At 40.8% G+C, this 23,760-nt stretch overlaps 4 protein-coding genes across 5 annotated transcripts; 1 reads left to right on the forward strand and 3 right to left on the reverse strand.

Annotated features, from left to right (window-relative positions):
- Nucleotides 1–3,428: 3,428 nt before the first annotated feature.
- On the forward strand, nucleotides 3,429–9,201 carry bend3 (BEN domain containing 3). Its single transcript, XM_028565835.1, has 4 exons — nucleotides 3,429–3,598; nucleotides 4,894–4,948; nucleotides 5,249–5,427; nucleotides 6,431–9,201. Exons 2-4 carry the CDS (start codon nucleotides 4,897–4,899, stop codon nucleotides 8,660–8,662), a joined length of 2,463 nt encoding a protein of 820 aa, XP_028421636.1. The 5' UTR covers nucleotides 3,429–3,598; nucleotides 4,894–4,896; the 3' UTR covers nucleotides 8,663–9,201.
- Nucleotides 9,202–9,524: 323 nt separating this feature from the next.
- Nucleotides 9,525–13,692, reverse strand: mtres1 (mitochondrial transcription rescue factor 1). 2 transcript variants are annotated; one of them, XM_028565839.1, is made up of 4 exons: nucleotides 13,566–13,692; nucleotides 10,788–11,250; nucleotides 10,379–10,451; nucleotides 9,525–10,278 (listed from the first exon to the last, which is right to left on the reverse strand). In XM_028565839.1, the coding sequence occupies exons 1-4, from the start codon at nucleotides 13,582–13,584 to the stop codon at nucleotides 10,096–10,098; spliced, it is 738 nt and encodes a 245-aa protein (XP_028421640.1). In that variant the 5' UTR covers nucleotides 13,585–13,692; the 3' UTR covers nucleotides 9,525–10,095. The 2 variants fall into 2 exon arrangements, with proteins under 2 accessions (XP_028421640.1, XP_028421639.1); XM_028565838.1 differs by lacking the exon at nucleotides 13,566–13,692 and adding an exon at nucleotides 13,312–13,559.
- Nucleotides 13,693–16,362: 2,670 nt separating this feature from the next.
- Nucleotides 16,363–19,382, reverse strand: LOC114546782 (transmembrane protein 151B-like). Its single transcript, XM_028565837.1, has 2 exons — nucleotides 19,191–19,382; nucleotides 16,363–18,581 (listed from the first exon to the last, which is right to left on the reverse strand). The coding sequence occupies exons 1-2, from the start codon at nucleotides 19,266–19,268 to the stop codon at nucleotides 17,172–17,174; spliced, it is 1,488 nt and encodes a 495-aa protein (XP_028421638.1). The 5' UTR covers nucleotides 19,269–19,382; the 3' UTR covers nucleotides 16,363–17,171.
- Nucleotides 19,383–21,711: 2,329 nt separating this feature from the next.
- grxcr1b (glutaredoxin and cysteine rich domain containing 1 b) lies at nucleotides 21,712–23,507 on the reverse strand. The gene is made up of 2 exons (XM_028566677.1): nucleotides 22,468–23,507; nucleotides 21,712–22,223 (listed from the first exon to the last, which is right to left on the reverse strand). The coding sequence occupies exons 1-2, from the start codon at nucleotides 22,885–22,887 to the stop codon at nucleotides 22,179–22,181; spliced, it is 465 nt and encodes a 154-aa protein (XP_028422478.1). The 5' UTR covers nucleotides 22,888–23,507; the 3' UTR covers nucleotides 21,712–22,178.
- Between the last annotated feature and the right edge of the window lie 253 nt (nucleotides 23,508–23,760).

The following is a 23,760-nucleotide window of genomic DNA, read 5'->3' on the forward strand; positions in this document are numbered from 1 at the left end:
ATACGTAGATTCACCCTGCTCATTTTTGTCCACTTGCTACTGGATTTAGTGGGTGTTTGCCAAATTAAACAGCAGCTCCAAACCAGTTGTGAAAGCGAGTAGGCTTATGTACCTTTACTGATAAGAACAGCAGTAAAACAAACTTTTTTTAAATGTAGTTTGGCCCGATATTCTCTCTACAGAGGGAGAAATGGCTTGAAACAGTCATAATGTCATCTATTGTTTCCAAGTCACTTTAAAAAGAAACATGATTGTGTTTAAATAAATAAAAATCTAATCATATTTCTAAAATGTTTCAAAGTAATCACATTTGTTTGTAGGTTTTACGGTTCAAAGCGGGCTGATTAGCTTTGCATTGCTACTTTTCAGTTCCACACTTGTATGAACATCAAATTACCACAGAGACAGAGTCTCATATATAGCCCATGACTGTGATTATCTGTCAGTGTTGGTGAGCTAATGTTTGGCCATGGTGTTTTCCTGCCTCCCTAGTGCATGCTGGCCCATGCAGCCCCTGTTACCCTATTAGGAATAAGCCAGTTGTGTAAAATGACTGAGTTGAATCTGACCGTGGAGTGATATTTGAACCTCCATTTGTCTTCTTCTGAATGGCCTATCCGTAAACACCTGCTAATATCATCATCATATAGCTGACGGTGATGGATGAAAATCACTCTCCTGCGATGGGAACAGTATGGCTGATTGGCCTCCTTGACACAGACGAGCATATTGGCCAAAAATGACACTTTAACGAGCTCTTCCCGGTGTTAAGTGCTGCACGCCGGCCCCTCGTTGCAAGCCGCCGCCTGGCTGACCCTGGGCCGTGCTCCCCCCTGCACAGGGCCCTGCTCGCTTCATTGGCTGACAGATCAGAGTTAGATGCAAACAGCTCATTAGTCGAATAATGAGATCCACACAGGGCACACGTTGTCTTGTTATATCATCTCTGTGTCGACATACTTGTGGCTGGGGACAGAACATTGGGTGCTAGAGTGTGCATGAAATGGTCAATGATTAAAATAGAATTACGGCACTGAGAGGTCTTCTGTTCATCTCTCGCTGGCTAAAAACCTCTGCTCACCAGAGGAAACCAGTTTACCAGCTCAAGTAACCGGCTCTGCTTAATGGCAAATTAAAATGACCCCCTACTATATGGTATAGCTCCATATGATTGCCTTCTCTTATTCATCATTTCATTTTTTTTCCGCTTTCAGCTGCCACCAGCTCCAAGTTGACATATTTCACAGCAAAGCATTTTTTAAAGTTTTGACTCCACAATCTTTGAACTTCATGTCATACGATACCGTGATTATGGATGCACAGACTGTCAGCTGTAATTTGAGGATAGTTTTTGCCGGAGTGGATAAACAGCCAAAATCCCTAACATCAGAGCTTTTTTTGCACACCACTATGGTGCATACAGACGGGTTATAGTGCTGTTGGTTGTCCAATCACTGAACAAGTATGCTTTTTCTTTGCAATAAAGGAAGGTTTTATACAAAGATTTTTCTCGAAAGAGTAAAGTTTGACTTTAAATAGGTCTTAAAATCACATCACAGCCTGAAGTACAACAGAATGGAATAGTAATTGTCTTTGGTATTGCATTTACAGATCACTACCTCAATAAATAAATAGTTGCATGGAGCATAATCTGTTAAATCATTCCCCAGGTATATTTCAAGGAGACAATCAACAAGACAATATAAAATAAAACAAATATAAATTATAATGTAAGAATAGTGTGTGGTTTGGGAACTGCTGCCGAGTTGTTAACGATAAAATCATTTTTGTAATTTCTGCTCCATGGTCTAGAATCTGTATTTGGAGTCTGTGCCATTTAAACTGTTGATATCCTCCTGGTTTACATACAGCCCAGAAGCTCAACGTTCACAGCAGCAGACAGGTATGATCAGACCATATTCTGTTATTGTTCCCGTCTCTTTCCACTTGAGGGCGACGTTGCCCACATAATGTGGGCTCTGTAGTTCAAGTGAACAGAGATTGAGCCTGACATCAGAGGTATCACTCCTACCTACTTCTGTTTTTTCTTTACTAAACAACTTTTATTAATAGAGACTGTATAAAACTAAGGCAGTCAGATCTAAATTTATACAAATACATACTTAAAAGGATATAAACATAAAATATGAACAAAGTCTTGTGTTAACCCCCAATACTTTTTTGAAACTTAAATATGTAGTTAGGATTTTTTTGTGTGTGTGTGTTTGCAATACTCCTGTTTTGCACATATGCTGATGTCCAATAACGACTTTTGGTGACAAGCTTTAAATAACTTGTTAAAAACGTATTACTAATTTATATTGTTCCAGGTGTCACTGTCATAATCACCATAATGTTAAATCGAGGGTTGCTTTGCTCCACTACTCAGCACCAGTAAATACCACTAGATGGATAGATACACCAATAGAGACTCTATAGAATAGAATAGAATAGTTACTAAGGAAAGGAAATATCCAATCGTCTACATCTTTTTATGGAAGAGTATTCAGATCATTTACTTAAGTAAAAGTAAAAGTACAACTCTGTAAAAGTACTCTTATACAAGTAAAAGTATTGCGCTCAAAGCACTCAAGTATTACAATTTACATAAAGTATAAAAACAGAAAAGTACACATGATTTAGTTCAAATGAAATCATGTGTACTTTTCTGTTTTTATACTTTATGTAAAAATCATATATATATATATATATATATATATATATAAAAATCCATGTATATTAGATAACTATTACTGGTGCATTAAGTTGTCCAAGGAGAGTATATATATATATATATATATATATATATATATATATATATATATATATATATATATATATATATATATAATGTGGGTGGTTTAATTTACTGTATAACAATTCATCAAATTACATATGCCTAATATATTATCAATTTAAAAATCTTAATCTGCGAAGTACCTGTAGCTGTCAGATAAAGGTGAGTGGAGTAAAAACATTACCTTAGTAAAGTAGAGTTGTAAAGTACCATTATATCACAAATTATGGGTAAAGAAGTAGCCTACAGATAACTCAGAATTGTAGGCTACTTAAGTACATTAGCCACTCGAATAAACCACAGATTCTACTTAAGTTACCATGCACTGTTACTTTCCACCACTGCTCATAACACATACATAGCTAAGCTAAGAAGTCATAACACCTACATAGCTAAGCTAAGAAGTCATAACACATACATAGGTAAAAGGGCTTAGCTGACCCAGTCTCCTCACGTGAGGCTCAACATAATGACAGCTGTAAATAAACACAGTGCAGCACTGTTTCAGATATAATAATATCAGTTTAACGGCAATGTTGTTATACATTTATTTTACATTTACATTTATAACTTTTGTGCATTTTTGGTTTATTTTTTTCCCCACCCCTCTCTCACAGCTGTGCGGAAGTGACACAGCAGACGCGCGCCCCGTCACGTCACGCGAGAAAGCGGAGAAGCCGAGCGAGAAAGATATCATCAACAACAAGAACAACAGTTACCTGCAAATATACCGCTGGGGTAGCGAGCAGACATGTCCAACACATCGTTAACAGTCCTTAAGGATTGCATGGACTCGTAAAGGTGAGCTCAAACCGCCGGTCACGCGCGTTTACCGTTAATTTAACAAGAGTCAGCAGGAGGGGTAGGTAGGAGTGGGGGGACTCGTCCACGCAAACATAGCCGCGTCATTAAAATTCACAAACAAAATGTTGCACTACTAAAGCAACGCCGTGCATTTGTATTCCTGAAGACCCCGTGTTTGCTGTTAAAATGACAAGTTTGTGACGGGGCTTTGGAAAGAGTTGCATTCACAACATTTGTCTTGTGTTTTGGTTCAAGGGTTCATGGGCGGAAGAATGAGGAAGTAGCTGGTTAATAAAGGCTGAAGGAGAGCTAGGCATTGAGCTAGGAGGCAATAGAGTACGGTGGCGTGCCCCAGTAGAGTCTCTGGCAATAATGTACCTAGTTGTCCTTTTGTAAAATAAAACGAGTTGGCATATTACTACAGATTTTATATCAGTCTAACCTGCTTGGCAGCACGCAAGCTTTAAGCAGCATACCAGTTTAATGTGTTTCGCTGCAGCTGATCACATGCCTGTCATAACGGTAGCAAACCAGCTACCATATGTTTATATGGTAACTAAAAATGAATGGTTTGGTATTGAATACCGTGTTCACACACACTATCGTTTAAAAGGTACAGTATGTATGTGTTATACTTGTTGCAATCTATCAACCATTGCATTTAAACCGTTTTTGATCCACTATAGGCTATAATTCCAACTTCTTCTTGCTTGATGAAATTTAGTAGTTGGGTTCTGGAAATGTCTGTTACCTACTGAAACTTCAACTTCAGTTTATTTAAAGTGCACATCACCCAGAAAGTCTCTGTACACTTCACAAGTCAGGAAAAACATCAAAAGAGAGGAAAAAACATGTAAATGTACACACATACAAACAGTCACAGTCACAGTCACAGTCACACACAGATAATAATGTCAACAACAAGGTTTAAATTAGTAACAGTGATTTTAAAAATATAGATGCTGCAACTAACAATTATCTTATATTAATTAATGTACCAATTATATTCGGGATGAAGCATTTGGTCTATAAAATGTAAGCAAATAGAGAAAATGCACAGCAAAAGATCCCACACCCCATTGTGATGTCTTCAAATGTCTTGTTTTGTCAGCCCAACATATTAAATCCCAAAGGTAATCAGCTTACACTCAGAGAAGGCAGAAAATATTCACAATTGAGAAGCTGGAACTGGTTAATTTTTGCTTTAATATGTAAAAAAAAAAAATACTGAAGCTATTCACTGACAATACAAATTGTTGGTGACTTCATATGCTTGTGATTTATTTTTCCAGGCTATGAATTCCTCTGAGCATGGAGAAGTTTCAGATGAAGCGATGCCTGAGAAAGGTAACATATGCAACCTATATGCGTGTACCTGCAACCGTAGAAATTCCTGCTAACTTGTTTTAAATAAAAAAAAAATAATTTAATAAAAATTAGTTGGGCGTATAGCAAAGCTACACCCATTTCTTCGAATAATCACCATTTGTCATCAAGCTTGAAAACCATAAACACATTAACACCGGAATTTTCAGATATATCGTGACTATTAAACTTTCATGTGTATTTATTAAATGTGTATTTATAAATGTGAACCAGAAAATAAATGCTTTAACAAACAAAACGTGAATCTCTCCGTATTTGCAGAACACAAGCATGTCCAGGACGTTAAGGAGGAATCGGAGGACTTTGCTATTTGTGAGCCACCTGAAGGACTCGGGGCAGGATCTCCTGGAGCCACTGAGGCTGGTAAACGGCCATTTGCAGAGATAGGCCCTTACACAAACCAGTCCACCAGCAGCAAGAGAGCCAGAGTCTCTGGTGAGGTAAGCTAACCCAATTATACAGCCTGATAGTGTTGTGGGCGGGACATTAAGTTGGGCTCAGCAACGTGACATCATGACTTGGAGTAAACATACAACAGACGCATTTTGAGCTATCCGCGTGTATCACTACGCCGCCTGTATGTCTACGCCGTATATAGCACGTTGCATTTTGAGCTATCCGCATGTTTGTCTACGCCGTATTGAGAATGAGGACATGCGTCATGGTAGCTTGCTGTCACGTGACGATTTGGGAGGTGTCTGAGCCCGCCCACCATTTTGGGATCCTACGCTATCGGTTGGCAGGGGCAACAGTGTAAGAGCGACACAGAGACGGAGCAGGAAAGATGGTTCGAGGAATTAGCATCAGGCGAACGGGTTGGGTTTAGGAAAAGAAGAACAGCACGGTTGGGTTTAGGAAAACAATAACGGGGCGCGGGACAACAACGGCACGGTTGGGTTTCGGAAACGTGACATGCGGGACACGATCCCCCAGTCTCCTGGGTGAAAAAGTCCTGTGTTGTTTGACCCATCCACCACCCCAACCAGCCTCCCCACGCAGATTTTCGTCCTTTCATACTACTCACCACAGCGTAAATTGACACCCAATCGCAAGGTAATGTAAGTCAATGGAGGCCAAACGGCGCTGATAAACACGCTAAAAAACGATTATGAGTCTTGCTAACACGCCAAAATGGCATACAAATTGGCGTGTCATACGTACGCCACTTCTTGAGATCAGTCTGGACTCAGGGAAACCGAAGCAGAGGGACAGCCACAGAGCTGTAGAGGAGCCAAAGTAGTGCCCCTTTTTAATTAATTAACTTTATCGGTTATCGGGCAAATAAAACTCCAATACACATAATCTGCAAACTGCCAAAACAAACGGACCGATAATCGTCCAGGGCCAATAATCAGTCTATTCCTATTGCATATCCTACTTGTTGTTTAGGATCAAGGTGTCTCTTACAGTATGTGTGTTTTGAATGGTTTTCACTCTGTCTAGATGAGGTGCCACTTGATAGACGAGAGCAGCAGACATGAGCCTCTTTGCCTCACCACAACTGGAGAGCGGAGAAATTACGTCCAGCAGAATCCCAGGGTCTCCCACAGAAAGCCTCTCTTCAGCATCTCCCACAGGATCTCTGAGAAGAGGCACACCCCAAACCTGGAGCAGCAGGCCACTCATGGGGCCGGGAGCCAGTTCCACTACGGCAGCATCCTCTCATCCAAGCTCCAAAGTTCAGAGGAAAATGGCCCATTGGAGACCCTTCCCACCATAGACGCTTTAGGGCAAGCTTCGTCAACAGACTCTAGCCTTTATCCGCTGATTGAGAAAATGTTTCTCATTCTCAATACCCTCAATTCAAGCATGACACAACTGCATAGCAAAGTGGACTCGTTAACCCTTGAAGTCATGCGAATAAAGAAGCAGATCAAGCCAGCTGAGATGGAGACGGAGTTCCAGCCTCCTCCTGAATATCTGCTATCAAGTGCTGAGTTGAATCAGCTGATGGAGCAGACTTCCAGCGCTGGGGAGCTTGGCTGTCGGCTGCTGGTGCACCTCTTCCCAGAGCTGTTCAAAGCCAGGGAGTGCTCTCATGAATGCATGGCAAGCAAGAGAACACTGGAGTCGCTACATCTGCAGCTGATACGGAACTATGTTGAGGTATGCTACCCTTCGGTCAAGAACAACGGCGTCTGGCAGGAAGAATGCCTCCTCCAGATTAACGACTTGTTTAATCGCTTTTGGGCACAGAGGGACATGGAGAGTGCTCGGCTGCTCAGGAAGCAGACAATCACAGGTACCGGGATAAAGACTGAGCATCCTCAAACCTATCGTTTCATCAATGAGCAGGGCCAGGAGGAGCATATCTCTTTAGATAACCAGGAAAGCAGCCTGGCTGTGGCAGACCTTACTTTCAATACACTAGCCACAGAGGAACTGGATGAGTTCTCCTCACCTGAGGACTTTGTTATTTTTCTTATGCACCGTCTCTTCCCGGAGGTTTTCGAAGAGGGGAAAATGCCAGAAGGCTCCAGCAGTTTCAGTAGTGTGGGGCAGCTGATTCTGGACTCTGACAAGATGGAAATAATAAGAAGGTACATGGAAGCTAATTTTCCAAATGTGCCCGAGGACAGCTGGCTTCAGGTGTGCATTCAGCACATGGAGGATGCACTCGAGGGTCCTAACAGTAATGGCAATGGGAGCGAACCTGACAATATCAACGACGAGGGCTATGACCTGGCCAGCCTTCCTGAGGATGTTTCTATTATTAGGGTTCCAGAGGTGGGTGATGATGAAAGGCCCAGTCGCAAGTCCAAAAAGTCACTGCTTACACCTGTGGATTTTGACAATCTGGAGATTCCTCTGCCTGACTTTACTGTTCCCCAGGAGTACCTCTTGTCCAGGGAGCAGCTAAAGAGCAACTATGAATGTAGCTTGTCCATTGGGAACTTTGCTTCTCGGCTGCTGGTGCTGATGTTCCCCGAACTCTTCACCCACGACAACGCACGGAAGCAGTACAACTGCAGCGGTTCTCTTGGGAAAAAACAGCTCGACCCCGTTCGTGTCAATCTGATCCGTCACTATGTGCAGTTAGTCTACTCTCGGGCCAAAAACGACAGAGTGTGGATGTTGGAATTTGTGGGCAAGCTTGACGAGAGATGCAGGAGACGTGACACGGAGCAGAGAAGATCCTACCTGCAGCAACGCAAAGTGTACGGTCAAGAGTCAGAGCAGGACTTTATTTACCAGCTGAACCAGCTCAATCCAGACGGCATGAGGGAGGATCCAGATATGCCCTCTTTACCTCCTGAGAAAAGTAGCAAAGACTTCTGTAAAATTCCCCTGGATGAACTGACTGTATCCAAGCCCGACTTCCCCGTACCTTCCATCTACCTGCTCTCGGACACCGAGGTGCGGGAAATCGTCCAGCAGAGTCTGTCTGTTGGGAACTTTGCCGCCCGCCTGTTGGTGCGCCTCTTCCCTGAGCTCTTCACCCAGGAGAACCTGCGGCTGCAGTACAACCATTCAGGGGCCTGCAACAAGAAGCAGCTCGACCCTGTCCGCCTCAGACTGATCCGTCACTACGTGGAAGCAGTGTATCCTGTGGATAAGATGGAGGAGGTGTGGCACTATGAATGTGTGCCAAGCATCGACGAACGCTGCCGGCGCCCCAATCGTAAGAAGTGTGACATTCTTAAGAAGGCCAAGAGGTCAAGCGCTGTGTCCTAGTTACAATGCTTTTCACTTAGGCAACACCTGTTGAAATAAATATAATTGCACAGTATATAAGCTGAAACCGCATTGTTTTCATAATGTCCTATGTAGGATGAAGCCAAGCTGTTATGAGTTTCTTCAATACTATTCTTAAGTCATATTTTACCTTTTGACTACAGCAGTAGATGCTGTAGTTTATGTAGTCTTATTAATGTTGGATCAAGAGTTAAAACTGCTTCTATTTATAAGCCAAACCTGTCGTAGTTTATCTAACACTTTGTTTATAATGTTGTAGCCTTAAAAAAAAAAAAAAAAAACATAACAATGAAAGTAGCTAATAGCATAGATGATATATTTGCTCTATGGATAAAAATCAATCACAAGGATGTGATATATTTCCATTTCAGTTACTGATGTAGCATTGTGCCACCACTGTTTTAATAACAATGTGCTTATGTTAAGCCTTCTTATAGAAGTTTATATTGTAAAGACAATTTAACATGACAATGGATCATGATAACCTATTTCTAATAAAATCACAATTATAAATACGACTTATGATTGGACTCTCTTGCACAATGGCACTAAACTGTTCCGGTTGAAGTATCTAACTTGGATTTATTGGATACTGACACCCTGAGGAGTGACTCCTGAACACTCCCCAACAAGTTCTGTACAACACAAGTTAGTTAAGTACGTATAGTTATAGTAGTTCTTTAACTGAAACATTATTAGGAATAGCCAAACATAGCACAAAGTTAATGATTCAGATGAAAAACTTGCAAGAAAATGCCATGAGCCCTTTATCAGCAAACACATTAGGACACAATCTCAAGTTGATCAACTTGTGCGTGCACCTTTATTTGGGGGAGGGGGGGTCACAGTGTAGTGGGGAAAGGTCAACATTAAAAATCTTTCTCCCAACTGCTTAGAGGGATAGTTCAGATATTTTCACGTTTAGGAGGCACCTATCCATAGTCAGTTCTCTCTCTCTCTCTCTCTCTCTCTCTCTCTCGTCTGACCCAAACAGCTGATCTGCGGCAGAATACAGGGCTTCGCACAGTTGCGTTTATGCATAGAATACGGAAGTTACACGGGAAAATGCAGTGCCAAAGGATAGGCTGTCTGACAGGCTAAATACGTTTTTACTACTGCTCCTGTCCACAGCAGTACATTACTTTGCTTCTGTGTCAGTCCTCCTGCCTGCTTCTCCAAACTGTAGGTAATACACTATGGATAAGTACCTCATACAACCCCACTTCAAAATGTCCAATCCATCCCTTTAATGTCTACAACAACTGAAAACCGTTAACCTTTACATTACTGCTTTGTAAACCATACAAGAGCCAACTTTTTGGAGACCATTCAAATGCCACTCATTTGATGGCATTCATTTCTGCAGCTATTGTCGCCTTCACTGGCAAATGGTATTACTGTCTTATTCAAGTTCATGGTTTAAAGGCATCATCTTTGGAAAGCTCTATACATTTCCAGCGCCTTATGGCAACTTTGTACTTTTCGGTGGTACTGGATTCACCAAAAACCCTTTGGAGGATGACTCTCATCAGAGTAACAGTGTTTTTTTCTCTGTTTTCAGACAGTACCAGGTCCAAGGTGTCCCCAACTTTTACCTTAAAAAAAAGACAAAAATATGAGAAATGAGGTGAAAGACACAAGTGGTTAGTATTTAGTGTAGTAGGAATGTGTCACTTGTATTTAAACATCACTCACAGTTTTACTTTTCTTGATGAGTTTCTGTCCATTTAGCCTGAGCTTGTTGTTATAGAAGGCATCCTCAATTTTACTGTTGGAAGACAAAAGACAGTTAGTCTATACTCCTGTTGGAAAAAGGAAAGGGTTTTTAAGGCCCTGCTGTTTACAAGTTACATTTGAACATGTTTATGCAACAAAATTATCCCAAACCCTATCAATAATTCCTGTGATACTGGAACACCACCGATAACATGGGAAACTAAAACCATGACAAATAGGTTGTACAAAAAGAAACTGGTTGATATCCATTTGTTTGAAAAAAATGATTGGGAATTTATCAGTCTAGCCTCCATTTCTTTACATTTAGCCAGCTAAAAATAAAAAAATAATTCAAATCTGTGAGAGCAGCCAACAGGCAGTGGCTTACTTGCGTGCCATGTCCAGGCCAACTTTCATGATGACATCATAGCGAAAAGACTGCACATATTTCTCCATGTCTTTATAGTCCTTTGGTAGATTTGGGTTCTCATCCACCTCATCTTCATAATCACTGTCCTCGGGGTCTTTTTTATCCTCTTCCTCCTCATCTTCCTCCTCATCCGCCTGTGCTGTCCTAGCAGCACCTTTCTTCTTGTTGCTTTTAAACCTCAGATGATGAACAGACCAACCCCTGACCGCATCTCTGCCACGGAGAGCAGGCCTGTGACAGCCAAGGGCGGGGAAAGCTGAGCAGCCCCACAGCTGGCGTGTGTGGATGGTCCTGGGACACCATTCAGTCTGCCCCAGTCCATATCCAGCAGCCAGAAGATGGCGGGGGTTCAGCCTTCCTAGCTGCCTCATGGCAAGTGCCTGCACCACCAAACTCTGCATGTTGGCACTCCACCCAGTCACTAGAAAAATAGGGACGTTAGAAAGCATTTCTACTAAAATACTAGGGCTGTGTGTTCTTAGTCGACTAAGTCATTCAATTGTATCGACTAATGGATTAGTTGATTTAATCGACAGATCTGTAAATCTGAGTTTCTCCGCAAAGAGTCATGCAAAAGCACCACTTTAATTCTTGTGTTTACCAGAGATGTGCTTGTACATTTCTTGGAAATAAGTCATTCAGCATGAAAAAGCATAAAACATGACTAATCGACTAAAGAAATCTAAGTTGACTAACACCAAAACGACCAATTAGTCGACTTATCGACTAATAGGGAGCAGCCCTATAAAATACTGATTTCGCTGTGACAAAACTGAAGTATAAAAGTCATTATGTCCTGATTGTGGTATCAACAATACCAGTTACATTAAATTCATTCAAATTAAAAATATGCATTCAGCGTAAAGCACATGTCAAACTCAAGGCCCGGGGGCCAAATCTGGCCCCTTGCAAATTTTGATCCGCCCGCATATCAATTTAGGTTCACAGCAAATTTTGGCCGGACTAGTTGTGCACCACACCAAAAAAATGAGCAAACTGGCTTTTTTAGGATTTTATGTCGACCAAACTGTATGGGAGAAAGCTATATGAGACATGCAATGATACAAAGTTAATTGACTTTTTTTGTTAAATAAAAGCATGTCAATAAAACTCAACATGTCTGGCCCTTATTGTGATCGTCATTTCCAGTGTGGCCCTTAGTGACACTGAGTTTGACACCCCTGGAGTAAAGAGTCGAGGCTTAAAGGAACACGCCGACTTATTGGGAATTTAGCTTATTCACCGTAACCCCCAGAGTTAGACAAGTTGATACATACCCTTCTCATCTCCGTGCGCGCTGTAACGCTGTCTGTCATCAGGCCAGCACAGAACATGCAGGTGATGGTTCCAGTAATCCTACTGCTCCGAATAAGTGACAAAATAACTCCAACATGTTCCTATTTACATGTTGTGATTTATAGAGTCACAGCGTGTACAAAAAACAACGTAACATGAGACACAGCCGTCTTCTAACTGTAAACAAACCGGGAACTATATTCTCAGGCGGAAGAATATAGTACTCGGGCGGAGTGATATGCTCGCAGCATGCCTGTCTGAGAATATAGTTCCCGGTTTGTTTACTGTTAGAAGATGGCTGTGTCTCATGTTACGTTGTTTTTTGTACACGCTGTGACTATAAAAATCACAACATGTAAATAGGAACATGTTGGTGTTATTTTGTCACTTTTGTCACAATTCGGAGCAGTAGGCTAGTTGGAACCAGTTACCTGCAGGATCTGTGCTGGGCTAAGCTAATGCTGGAGCCGTCAGACAGCGTTACAGCACGCACGGAGATGAGAAGGGTATGTATCGACTTGTCTTACTCTGGGGGTTACGGTGAATAAGCTAAATTCCCAATAAGTCGGCGCGTTCCTTTAAGAGTAACTGACTAAGCTGTTGTCATCAGGAGTCTAGATATTGTAAATTTCTTAAAATCATTGTCAACTTCTGTTTACAAGGTCAAGAATAAACTGTCAAGATCAATATTTTAGACTTGCTTTTCCATAACGTCATATTTTAAACTACAGTTTCACTATTCATACTAATAGTTGGGTTATGTAATTAGATAAATGTGAAGTATTTTCTTCACATTTTGCTAGAGCACCTTTGTAAAGAGTAAGGTGAAACTAATTGGATTATAAAGTCCGCAATACTCTCCAACAAAATCGAAATTTACCTTCAAAGTAAAAGCCTAATTTTATTTCTAGCCCCGGTTTGTGTCGCTCGTGTAACAATAGATGTTTTATTTAAGAAAATAAACTAATTCTTCTGTAAAACAATGACAGCACGAGGGGCACAAACTTTAGCTTGACTATTAATTCTGAATTGCGTTTGTGGATTATCCGGAAGTGTTTTTTCGTTTTTTTTTACGCCACCATTTTTATTGGCACCATGACTGACAACAAACATTTATGAAAGGTAGCGCTTTACCAGTGGAGGAATATCATACTTTGTCTTTTAATATTAGCTGCCGTTTGCGTACCTTTATGCAAAGGATGCCTCTGCTTGATTGAGCTTGACATTGTTCAGCTTGAAGTTGAAACTGAGCCGAAGCTGATAACGTTACGGCTAACTAGCTTTACTTTTCTTCGGTAAACTCGTGGAGTCATTACTTCAGTCCATGTGCAACACACCACGAGCTCGCTAACCAATGAATGCTATAGGCTGTTTTAATTTGTTGCTAAATGCTAATAATGAATTTGCTAACATGCAATAAGTAATTGGTAGTCCACTCACCTATGGAATAACCTTTCATAGCTTGTTACCATACAGTACTTCGTCGGAACAGCTGACTTTTAATGTGACCAGACGATGTAAATGTGCTGCCACCTACCGCACTGGAGGAGACATTACCTTGCCGAGCTGACCGTGGTAATGTTGGTTGGATATTCGACATATTCGAAAAATCTATTATGCGGCTTGACTTTTTCAAAAAAAAACTTTTTATAATTTTTTAAAATGTATAAATATTTTTTACTAATAAAAAATTCTATAAATCTATTATGCGGCCTGACCTTTTGACCTATCAATGTCAATCCACTTTTGGTGAACTCAGCCCCTACACATTGCACAAAGCTTCTTTTTTTTCAAAGAAACCATCCTTTGATTTTATAAATATTTTTGAATGTAAAAAAATGCTATAAATCTATTATTGACATGAATAGGTCAAAAGGGCAAGCTGCATAATGTGTTGAATATCTAACGTCCAATATAAAACCAACCACATTGGGATTTTTTCATGTTTTTATGCAAAACAAAAATAAGGATATTATTTTTAAATTGTAGCATGATACTTACAGGTGAATGTAAAGACACACAATTTGTCTGTATCGCTGTCAACCTTTCTCTTCATTTATTTTCATACAGTGTAAAAAAAAATGTTTTTAAACCATATAGAAAGACTAAACTATATTTAAATGTCAGCCATTGTCAAGGTGAATGTTTAATCTCACTTTTTGTTGGAGTTTTTGTATTTTGTGTGTGTGTGTGTGTGTGTGTGTGTGTGTGTTTGTGTGTGTGTGTCTGATGATCCAAGCCAGCAACATATTTTAAATATAAATAATACAATAAAAACATGTATTGCAACTTTTATTTTTCCAGCATAAGATATATTTGTATATATATATGTATTAGAATGTATTATTCAAATTATGTATACAGCCCATTTGGTTATAATGACAACAAGAACATTTGTAACAGTTTACTAGAACTTTAAGGGTCATGTATTGTTTTATGCCCGAGCAGCTATGCACTTGTCAATATATCAGCTGGAATACTTTATTATTGTAAGGGTATTTACATCAACATTCAGTTTCACTACAATTCTAGTGTCACTTCAAGTGCATAATACTGGTGTCACCACATTATTAAAAACAATGTAAGAAAACAATGTTATTTGCTAGGATGCATACAACATGTTCCTGTTAAAAAGTCAGTATAAAGTTTGTGTGATATCCATGTGTAAACATAAGTGCATTTACATCCTTGCATATACTGCCTGTAAACTCCACTCAAAATTGTCAGGGATCCTCCAGATGTATCAAATGTTAACATCCAAAGTCTCTTTCGGAAACATGGTGTGTGTGTGTGTGTGTGTGTGTGTGTGTTGCTCTTCTCTTTCAGTCTCTGGGCATATTCAATATACACTGGACAGTAAATCACCATTTTATGGATACAAAATTGAGCAAATATTCCTTTACACATAATGGACATATAGTACAATATATCATATATGCTGGTGGTTTACATTCAGGTATGTTTTATGGTTATTAACAAATTATCTTAGCACAAGGAAATTATGCACATTTGAGCATGGATTTAATGACTTTATGATTTTTTTGTAGTTAAATCCACACTGTGACTAGTGACTTATGTGACATCCACCTATTCAAATGTATTGTATATTCAATGTAAACCCAGAAGATAAATGCAATGACATGTATATGTGTTTGTACCACAGTTGCCGGCCGGTTTTATCGTGGCAGGAGTTAGAATATTTTATTTTATTTAAGACAAAATGTACTTGCTTAATTTATCATGGATGATTGTTTTTTCATGATGTGTTTCAGTTTGTTAAAAGGTCCCATGGCATGAAAATGTCACTTTATGAGGTTTTTTAACATTAATATGAGTTCCCCCAGCCTGCCTATGGCCCCCCAGTGGCTAGAAATGGTGATAGGTGTAAACCGAGCCCTGGGTATCCTGCTCTGCCTTTGAGAAAATGAAAGCTCAGATGGACCAATCAGGAATCTTCTCTTTATGAGGTCATAAAGAGCAAGGTTACCTCCCCTTTCTCTGCTTTGCCCGCCCAGAGAATTTGCCTCTCCCTCCTCCCCCTCCTCCTCAATAGCTTCAGACACAGAAATGGCACATACTAAGGAAAGCTCATTGTGGGACTGGCTCTAGTGGCTGTAATTCTGCACCAAGGCTGAATTTCGGGAAAGAGACTTCAGATACAGTATTAGGGGATCACTAAGGCCTATATAAAAGCATCCAAAGAGCACCATGTCATGGGACCTTTAAGGTGAAGGCTCATATGACTAGACAGTGTTACTGCTCCAACAATGTTCCCGTTTCTGGGTCAGTCAAGACAAATCAGGTGTAAAATGTTAAAGCACAAAATCCAGCCTAAAACCCTGTAACAATGTTAAAAGCCTTTCTGACTCTGTTTTTGTGTTTCCTTGCAGATATCAAAACCGTGACAATGTGTCATCACATTTAGATCATTCCAACATCTACAGTGGAGGTTTGTAGGACAAAAAGGTTTTAAAAAAAAAATCAACTGTAAACATCGACATCCAAAAGAAAGCTAAGTTTCTCTCTGGAGCTGCCATATTAGCACCAACAGTCAACAGTCAAATAGGGAGGAATCCATTGTAGAAGAAGCATCATAGTTATACCAAAGCAGCTTACATAGACCAGAATGCACTGCAACTGCAAAACAGGTTTGCTCTGTGAAGCACAAGCACTTATTTTTTCTCACTATGTTTTTACTATTTTTATGTAACTATGCAACAACACATAAAGCCCACAGCTGTAAATAAGTTTATACCTGTTTTCTGCAGTTGTCAAAAGGCATTCTGGAGGATGCAGAAAGTCACTAACTGAAGTAGAAATATACGAGGCATGTTGATAAAAAAAAATTACAACACTTCACATAAGTAATGTAAAATATCATACATCATAGATTGGTATAACAATGAGTAAAAGCATCCAAGAGATCCCTTGTCTCTTTTGGATTGGAGGTTTCCATGTTGACCAATGTCTCTTTGTGAAATGCATAAGCGCAACGTATTTCATTGATTTACCTCCTTTTACTTTTTCATTTGAGATGGTTTTTTATTTTTTACAGTTATTGCTGTGATTATCTGACTGGTCAGCTGTGATGTTTTTGTGTTACTGAGATTTCACTAAAGGAATGAGATGTTTGAACCTGCCCATCTTGTCCGTGGCCTCTGAAAAGGTCTTACGAGGTAACTGCAGCTTCAGTTTCATACGTACAGCACATACTAGACCTTAAAAGCTATGGCAATCATGTACAGTGTAACAGTCTTAGTCTGCTTGGTTTTCATTGGAAGCCAAGCAGATATCATTTTACCATGTGTGTGTATCCTAGTAGGCTCACATACCACCATCGCTTTGTTCTCCACTCACTAATCACTGTTATTGCTTTGGTGATTCACACATTCACATTCAGGATTCAGGCATTTGTTTAAGATAGCATGACAATACCGCATGAATCTGAGTATCTCACATTAAGACTCGTTTACACACTCTGTTTCTGATGTCCAAAGTGTTTGTATGCTACAGAAATGCCACTGTGTTTTGTCAGTGACTGCATAGTCACAAGGAAGTCTCCACACAGGAGCCATTCCTGTGGAAAGACCTGTGGTTGTGGCAATTCTCGCTACAGTGGATAATGAGCACTGGGTAGCAAAGTGCGTCATCATATTCCGGGGGCTCCTCGTCATCTGTGTTGAGGCGCTCTGATAGACAGCGGGTGTTTTCGCTGGGACTCTCTGGGTCATCCAAACTGCCGCTCCTCCAGAAGCAGCTGCGCTGGGAGCCGTAGCGCCGCGCCAAGGAGAAGCGACTGCCGCTGAAGGGGATGCGGGAGCTGGCCCCTGTACAGATGCTGAGGGCACTCCTGGAGAACACTGAGGAGCAGCTGATGGCTCTGTGGCAGCGCTCACAATTCTGACGTATCCCACTGAAGCTGGTCGGGCACTGGGCCAGGTCCATCAGGCCAGCCTCTGAGTAACTGGGCACCAGTTGCTGGTTGGACCGAATGTGCCATTCCAACTCTGTACTGTCTATGGTGTTAACACGAGGGATACGACGGCAATATGGCCGATCCTCACATGGGGTCACAGGGAGGTAATCGTGCCCAAAGAGCTTCTCAACGCGATAGTGGACATATGCAGTGTGATACTCCGTAAAGACTCTGAGAGGCCAGGAGAAAGTGAGGAATGAGGCAAACCAGAAGACATAGTGGGACAAATACCAGGGCTGGTGCTCTGGGTCAGGCAGCACAATAACGTACTCCTTCAGGTCAATGTTTTTTAGGTGCATGCCCTCCCTGGCTTCCATGTAATCATCAAGACCCTCATTGTCAGTGAAAAACCTTGCTCGTTGTGTAAGGTAGGAATTCTCAGACTCTACGTTGGCAAAACTAAAGCACTTGGTGAACCGCATCTTAGTAAGAGCAGACTTCTCCAAGCCCAGCAGCTGTTTGGAAACATCTTTGACACCACAGTGACTGTAGTCAAATTCAGCTTCGGCCACATGGGTGTTGACACGTTCATGGTAAACCTGGGTGCTAGTGTAAGCGTCTCCATTGCGGTAGCGTGTGACTTGTCGTGTTCGGCGAACATAGTGATAGCTGATGGCCTTCCACCAGATGCAGGGTTTAGCTTGCTGCATTCTTTGGTTGCGCTCATAGATGCCCTCCACATCCACTTTGTGCTGCAGCTCATTCTTCACGTGACAGTGCCAGCACTCCACAAGATAGACTAAATAGAGCATGCCCAGTAGGGCCAGAGGGATGTAGATATAGCCATCAGAGCAGGGACTGTCATGGTACATCATGGATTTCCCTTTGAAGGCACTGTCAAAGGTGAGGCGGGTCACCTTGGTGACATGACACCAAACCATTGCTCCCATGCAGCCATACATTAGAATGGACAGGAGCAGGCATTTCCAAAAACTCTCCCGACATAGTGACTTGCTCAGAGATTGCTTCAGGGGTCTTTGCTGTTGAGTCAAAGCAGAAACAAAACAAAAGAGGAAGTGATACAAACTGTTATCATATACTTTATCATCTACCTAAAATGTGATTTTTGCTTGTCGCAGTGTACATTACTGCTGATTAATCACTGCAACATCTTGCGACACAATACGGATTATTAACAGACTTGGGCTAAAATGTAATGCGGGTCATCCAAATATATCACTCTTATATTAGAAATTCCCTTGCAAAGACAGTAGATAACAACAAAGTTCTTTCAGCTCTGGGGACATTTCATGCCATTAGCAAAGTGCAGGAGAGAGATAAGCTGGGCCTCTACAGCAGATGACAGATGAAAGACAGGTAAAGATGCTAGGATTACCAATCACGTGTCCAACCATTTTACTCTGAAATTGTTAATGTAGCCTTACAAAATCATATCAATTCTCCTATGTCAAACTGTAACCATGGATATTATTTGGAAGATCGAATGCCTATGCAAATAATTCCCCTGCAGTCTGTTACATTCTGAACATTGTGCACATGGATCCGTTAAAGCCCCATGCGCCAAGATCTGACAAACAGAACATCACAAAAAGGCATTTACTCATTTAAGGGATGCTAGAAAAGAATACCTCCTCTCTGGTGTCCTCCTCGAAAACGGTGGTCGTACTGCTTTCACTCGCTGTCGCAGCCGATGCTAGAGGGGACATGGTGCTGGGCAGCTATTGACAGCCTAATAATGATAGGGCGTGGAGTAGGAAGATATTTCACTACCTTGCTCTGCAGAGACCCTCAACCATTACAGCTACTTGTGAGACGCGCACTACATCTGTTACCATTTAGAGCCACTCCACCCGAGGAAAAGCCCAAGACGAGTCGACGGAGGCATGTTGATCAAAATAAAGGGATCTTTCCGGTGGCTGAGAAACTAACAACAAAAAAAAGCGGGGGGGTTACTTTAGGATATCCAGCATCTTGCCCTCCACTGTTTAACTGTCAGTGCCGCAGTAACATAATCGTAGATCATGCTGTATTAGGTGGTAATCATTATAAAATGAGCATGCCCTGCCCCTCCGGCCCCCGCTGTGTATGCAGTGTGCAGGCGGTGACGGCGCCGTTGTTCGCGGTCTGCGGAGAGCTGGCACGGTTGCTGTCCGTGGTGCTGACTGAGGCAGGTGTGCGGTGAAGTGTTGTTGCATACATCGGTCACTTAAAGGAAATTCCACCCTAAAACTGAGTCTTAAAGTCTCCAGTTATGACGAGAACGCGAAGAGAACGTCTATACAAATAGAGACGAGGTTTGGCTAAGCTGGAGAGAGCACCGAGACTTGAATAGATGGTCGGTTGACATTTTTTGTTGGTGGTCCATTAACAGTGTTTTAAGATGATTAAATATGTCGCTTTTTTCTACGTGATATTTCATGAAAATTGATTGTATTTAAAACGTGGAGCTTATGGGTTGTTATGCCGCCATATATCCCAATTAAACTGGTCCAAGAAGCTGCTTTAGTATAGAACAAACATTTTTTTCGATTTTGTGGTTGATTTCCTCTTTTAAACCTTACAACATAAAATATCCAGGAGTAATGCTATTATAAATCGATAAGATAATGTAATACATCCGGGTTATTATCACACCTTTTTAGTCTTTACATTTTTTTAATAGAAGGTATAGAGATAAAGTGTTTGGGACATCATGAAACCTCATGAAACACACAACATAAAGTAAATTATACATTAGTGCTGGAAAGTGTTCCTAACCCGCGTTATTATTATGATGCTATTTTATCACTTTTCCTGTTAGGTGTTTGATAAAAAAGCAGTGTAGTAAACTAAATTACAGCAGTGATAGAATCCGCACTTTCAGTCTTACATTTTCAACTGATAAATCTTGGTTATGTGATTGCGTGCTGCTGTGGACTGCAGTATTTTATGGAGCCAACAAGGAGCTACAGCACCTACATTACTGATTAACAGTTGTTACCAACAGTTACATTAGTAATGTTTCAGTGTGTGTTCAGTATTAAACCTTTGTAAATGTTTATTAAATGAAAGAACATGGCAGCAACTGTTTCCAGAAACCATGTGTAGGCTACCAAAGATAAAATCTGCTGCAATAGAGCAATACAAAATAAGTAAATATCAACTTCTTAAAACAAAGTAAAGTTTTTATAGTTACAGTTTATATGTGGAATTATGGATAAGAAATAACATGAAGGACAACCAGTCTAGTATGAAAAGCATTAAAAAATACTTAGAAAACATGCATGTTTACATAACTCAGCTAAATGCCATGAGAGAGACTCCACCACATATCAAAATCATATGAAATTCTGACACTATACACATCTTAAAAAAATACAAAAACATTTTCAGAAACCTATTCAAAATCTCAGTAGGGCAAATGAACTTAGTTTGTTAAGTTGTTTAAGTGACAGACTACTTGCCTTTAGTGATATAAATGCATGGGCACAGTTTAGCAGTATCCATAAAACCTGTTACACATATTTACTGTTTTGTTGATGTTTTATACATTTAGAAATAGTTTATATGAGAGGTTTCAAATGAGTATAACTGTATGAACTTAAAGGTGCGCTGTGAGTTCCTGCATGGTTTCAGCACAATTACATTTTTGTCTTAAATAGTAGGCATCACTCCTTGATCCGCTAGCTGCCTGCCCCCTGAATACACTGTGAAAAAGCCCGTTCTCAGGAGACAACACAGGGGTTGTAAACGTCAAACAAACACTAGGGGCACAGGCTGTGCACCAAAATACAACAAACCACTCCAGCCAATCACCGACAAGATGGTAGGGGGAGGGTGTGGGGGTTAGTGACAGTTAGGCCCTGTTTACACGTACATGGTTATTTTGAAAAACTGAATTTCCCTTCGTTTGTGCCCTTCGTTTACACGCAAATGGAGAATTCGCCTCTGAAAACGAGTCTTTCTAAAACCTCCAGCCAGAGTGGAGATTTTGAAAAACTTTGTTTGCACGTTTGCATGTAAACTGAGACAAACGGAGGTTTAGGCAGCCAAGGAAGTGAGGAAGAGAAGAGAGAGGAAATGATTCGTTGCTGTTGTCGCTATTTTCGGGATTCTGATTGGCTAACGTGGGCTTGAGCTTCTTGTTACACTGCCACCTACAGGTTTGGCATGCTCTTGACGGCATATATACACGGTACATGTAAACGAACACTTTTCTGAAAACTGACGGCTGCGCACAATGGTATTTTTGAATACGGAGAGGTTGAAATGTCCATTTATGAAAATAGCCAGTCACGTGTAAACGTAGTATTAGTCAGTTAGTCATGACAGTTACAGAAACATGGGATGAGTGACGCCATGCAGGAACTCATAGTGCACCTTTGACAGACACATATATGTGCTTACAACTACATTAAAGTGAGTCATTAACATTGTTTTTATCCTTATCAGGTAGATGAATCTAAATCAAAGAACTTGAACAGACTGGACGGTAAAGCTGTAGCCCTCCTTATATGAAGAGTTTGTTTTAACCGGATAGTTTTTAATTAAGTGTAGACCACACTGCAAGACAATCTTTAGCCACAGGGCTATCTCTTCCTGTTGACCACATTGTTAAACTGCTACTTCCAAACTGTTTACTCCTTTTCCCAGGGTCTCCTTTTCTGATGATGAAGGGAACCCTTAAAGGGAAAGAGAATAAAGGTTATGACGGAACAAGCACCTCACCAAGGTGAATACTCTTTATAGGGATTCATAGTTTTAGATCATCTTCAATTCCGATATGGCCACATGCATGAAGAAACAGCCTTGAATTGCTTGTTTTTTTTGGCTCAAACAATCTGATCACAGCAGAATCAACATGCAATAAAAAGAAAGCGATAAACCATTTTGAAACTCTGTTCCACCTATGCCAGAGCTACTTACAGAGTACATCATGGAGAGGTTGTTGAAAAGCTCTTGGCCTGCGCTCACTTTGTTCCTTACTCCCCGTATGGTCCCATTCTTGCTGCAGATATTGATCCGCTTGTTGCTGAAAAGCATCTCTCGCTTGGCACTTGCGTACAAAAGCAGGTCATCAGGTTCACAGCCATTTTCGTCCACAGTAGTTTCCACCACCAGACCATTCAGGTGGCTGTTGGCCTCGCTGGTGAGGGGCAGGCCCCCCTGCTCTGTCTCTGGGCTGCTGGTGCAGTCAGAGTCCACCGAGTCCGACCCTGAGGCGCACCAGGCCGTTTCATCCTTGAACACCTCCGCCAAGACCCGGCCGCTGTTGGCAGATGCTACTCTAAACCTAACTGTTTTTCCAGCCTTTTCTTTCTCCTGATTCACTTTTGGCCCCTCCATTGAAATACAAGACTGTCTTACATGTTTCACATCCCTTTCAGAGAAGCCAGACGCGCTCTTTCAGCCTAAGCCATAGTGGTATGCAATTATCAAACAATAATATCCCCATTGACGTGTCAAAAGGGGCTGAAAATACCCCGAGTACAAAAACTAGACACCAAAATGGTTAATAATGCACGAGTTTCTGCCATGGTAACGGCTAAAACAGGCAAACAGTAAATTGATATTACCATGTTGAATAATTGATCAAGGATAGTTTTCAAACAGCAGATAGACTACAGACCTGTGACTAGTCTTTTACTTTCAACAAGTACATTTAAAGCACTACATAACCTTCTGTGCACTTTGCTGCAACCTCCATTACCCCTATCTGTCCCAGAATTAAGAATAATGTATATCTACCAACTTGCAGTAAAATTACATTTACATCACATTACAATATTAAATTTTTTTGTTAGCATTGGTATTGATGTTGCGTTTTAAACCTTGTGTTGTCCTACCCGGGTCAAAATTAACACTCTTTTAGACACTGTCTTTATGTTTATGTTGCTGTTTTCCCCACGTTATGCTTGTTTTGTTTTTTTTTACGTTTTTGTCGCTTATTACTTTGTACACTTATTTTTTGGAATTCATGGTGAATAAACCTCATTTTATATTTGTGTTTAAGAAAATAGCAGAAATTATGAATGATTTTGACTAATAGTTAAGATCAGAGGAATGAAGGTAATGGATAATCACAGATATGTCAAAGTTTAGTCAGGATAATGCTATAAAATTGAATACAACACCCAAAATTCTATGAAAATAGAGATCTGATTCTTAATTTCCTTTGTGAAGAGCGTCATATGGAACCATCCATGTTATTTTGGGGCA

This window comes from Perca flavescens, chromosome 20 (genome assembly GCF_004354835.1).
Source record: "Perca flavescens isolate YP-PL-M2 chromosome 20, PFLA_1.0, whole genome shotgun sequence".
NCBI lineage: Eukaryota > Metazoa > Chordata > Actinopteri > Perciformes > Percidae > Perca > Perca flavescens.

Coding starts and splice junctions, on each gene's coding strand:
- bend3 (XM_028565835.1), top strand. CDS start 4,897: ATGAATTCCTCTGAGCATGGAGAAGTTTCAGATGAAGCGATGCCTGAG. Junction 4,949..5,248: donor TGAAGCGATGCCTGAGAAAG/GTAACATATGCA, acceptor CCGTATTTGCAG/AACACAAGCATGTCCAGGAC. Junction 5,428..6,430: donor GAGCCAGAGTCTCTGGTGAG/GTAAGCTAACCC, acceptor CACTCTGTCTAG/ATGAGGTGCCACTTGATAGA.
- mtres1 (XM_028565838.1), bottom strand. CDS start 13,351: ATGTCAAGCTCAATCAAGCAGAGGCATCCTTTGCATAAAG. Junction 11,251..13,311: donor GAGGCATCCTTTGCATAAAG/GTACGCAAACGG, acceptor CTATTTTTCTAG/TGACTGGGTGGAGTGCCAAC. Junction 10,279..10,378: donor TCATCAAGAAAAGTAAAACT/GTGAGTGATGTT, acceptor CTTTTTTTTAAG/GTAAAAGTTGGGGACACCTT.
- LOC114546782 (XM_028565837.1), bottom strand. CDS start 19,268: ATGTCCCCTCTAGCATCGGCTGCGACAGCGAGTGAAAGCAGTACGACC. Junction 18,582..19,190: donor AGGAGGACACCAGAGAGGAG/GTATTCTTTTCT, acceptor TTGACTCAACAG/CAAAGACCCCTGAAGCAATC.
- grxcr1b (XM_028566677.1), bottom strand. CDS start 22,887: ATGGAGGGGCCAAAAGTGAATCAGGAGAAAGAAAAGGCTGGAAAAACA. Junction 22,224..22,467: donor ACCTCTCCATGATGTACTCT/GTAAGTAGCTCT, acceptor TTTCCCTTTAAG/GGTTCCCTTCATCATCAGAA.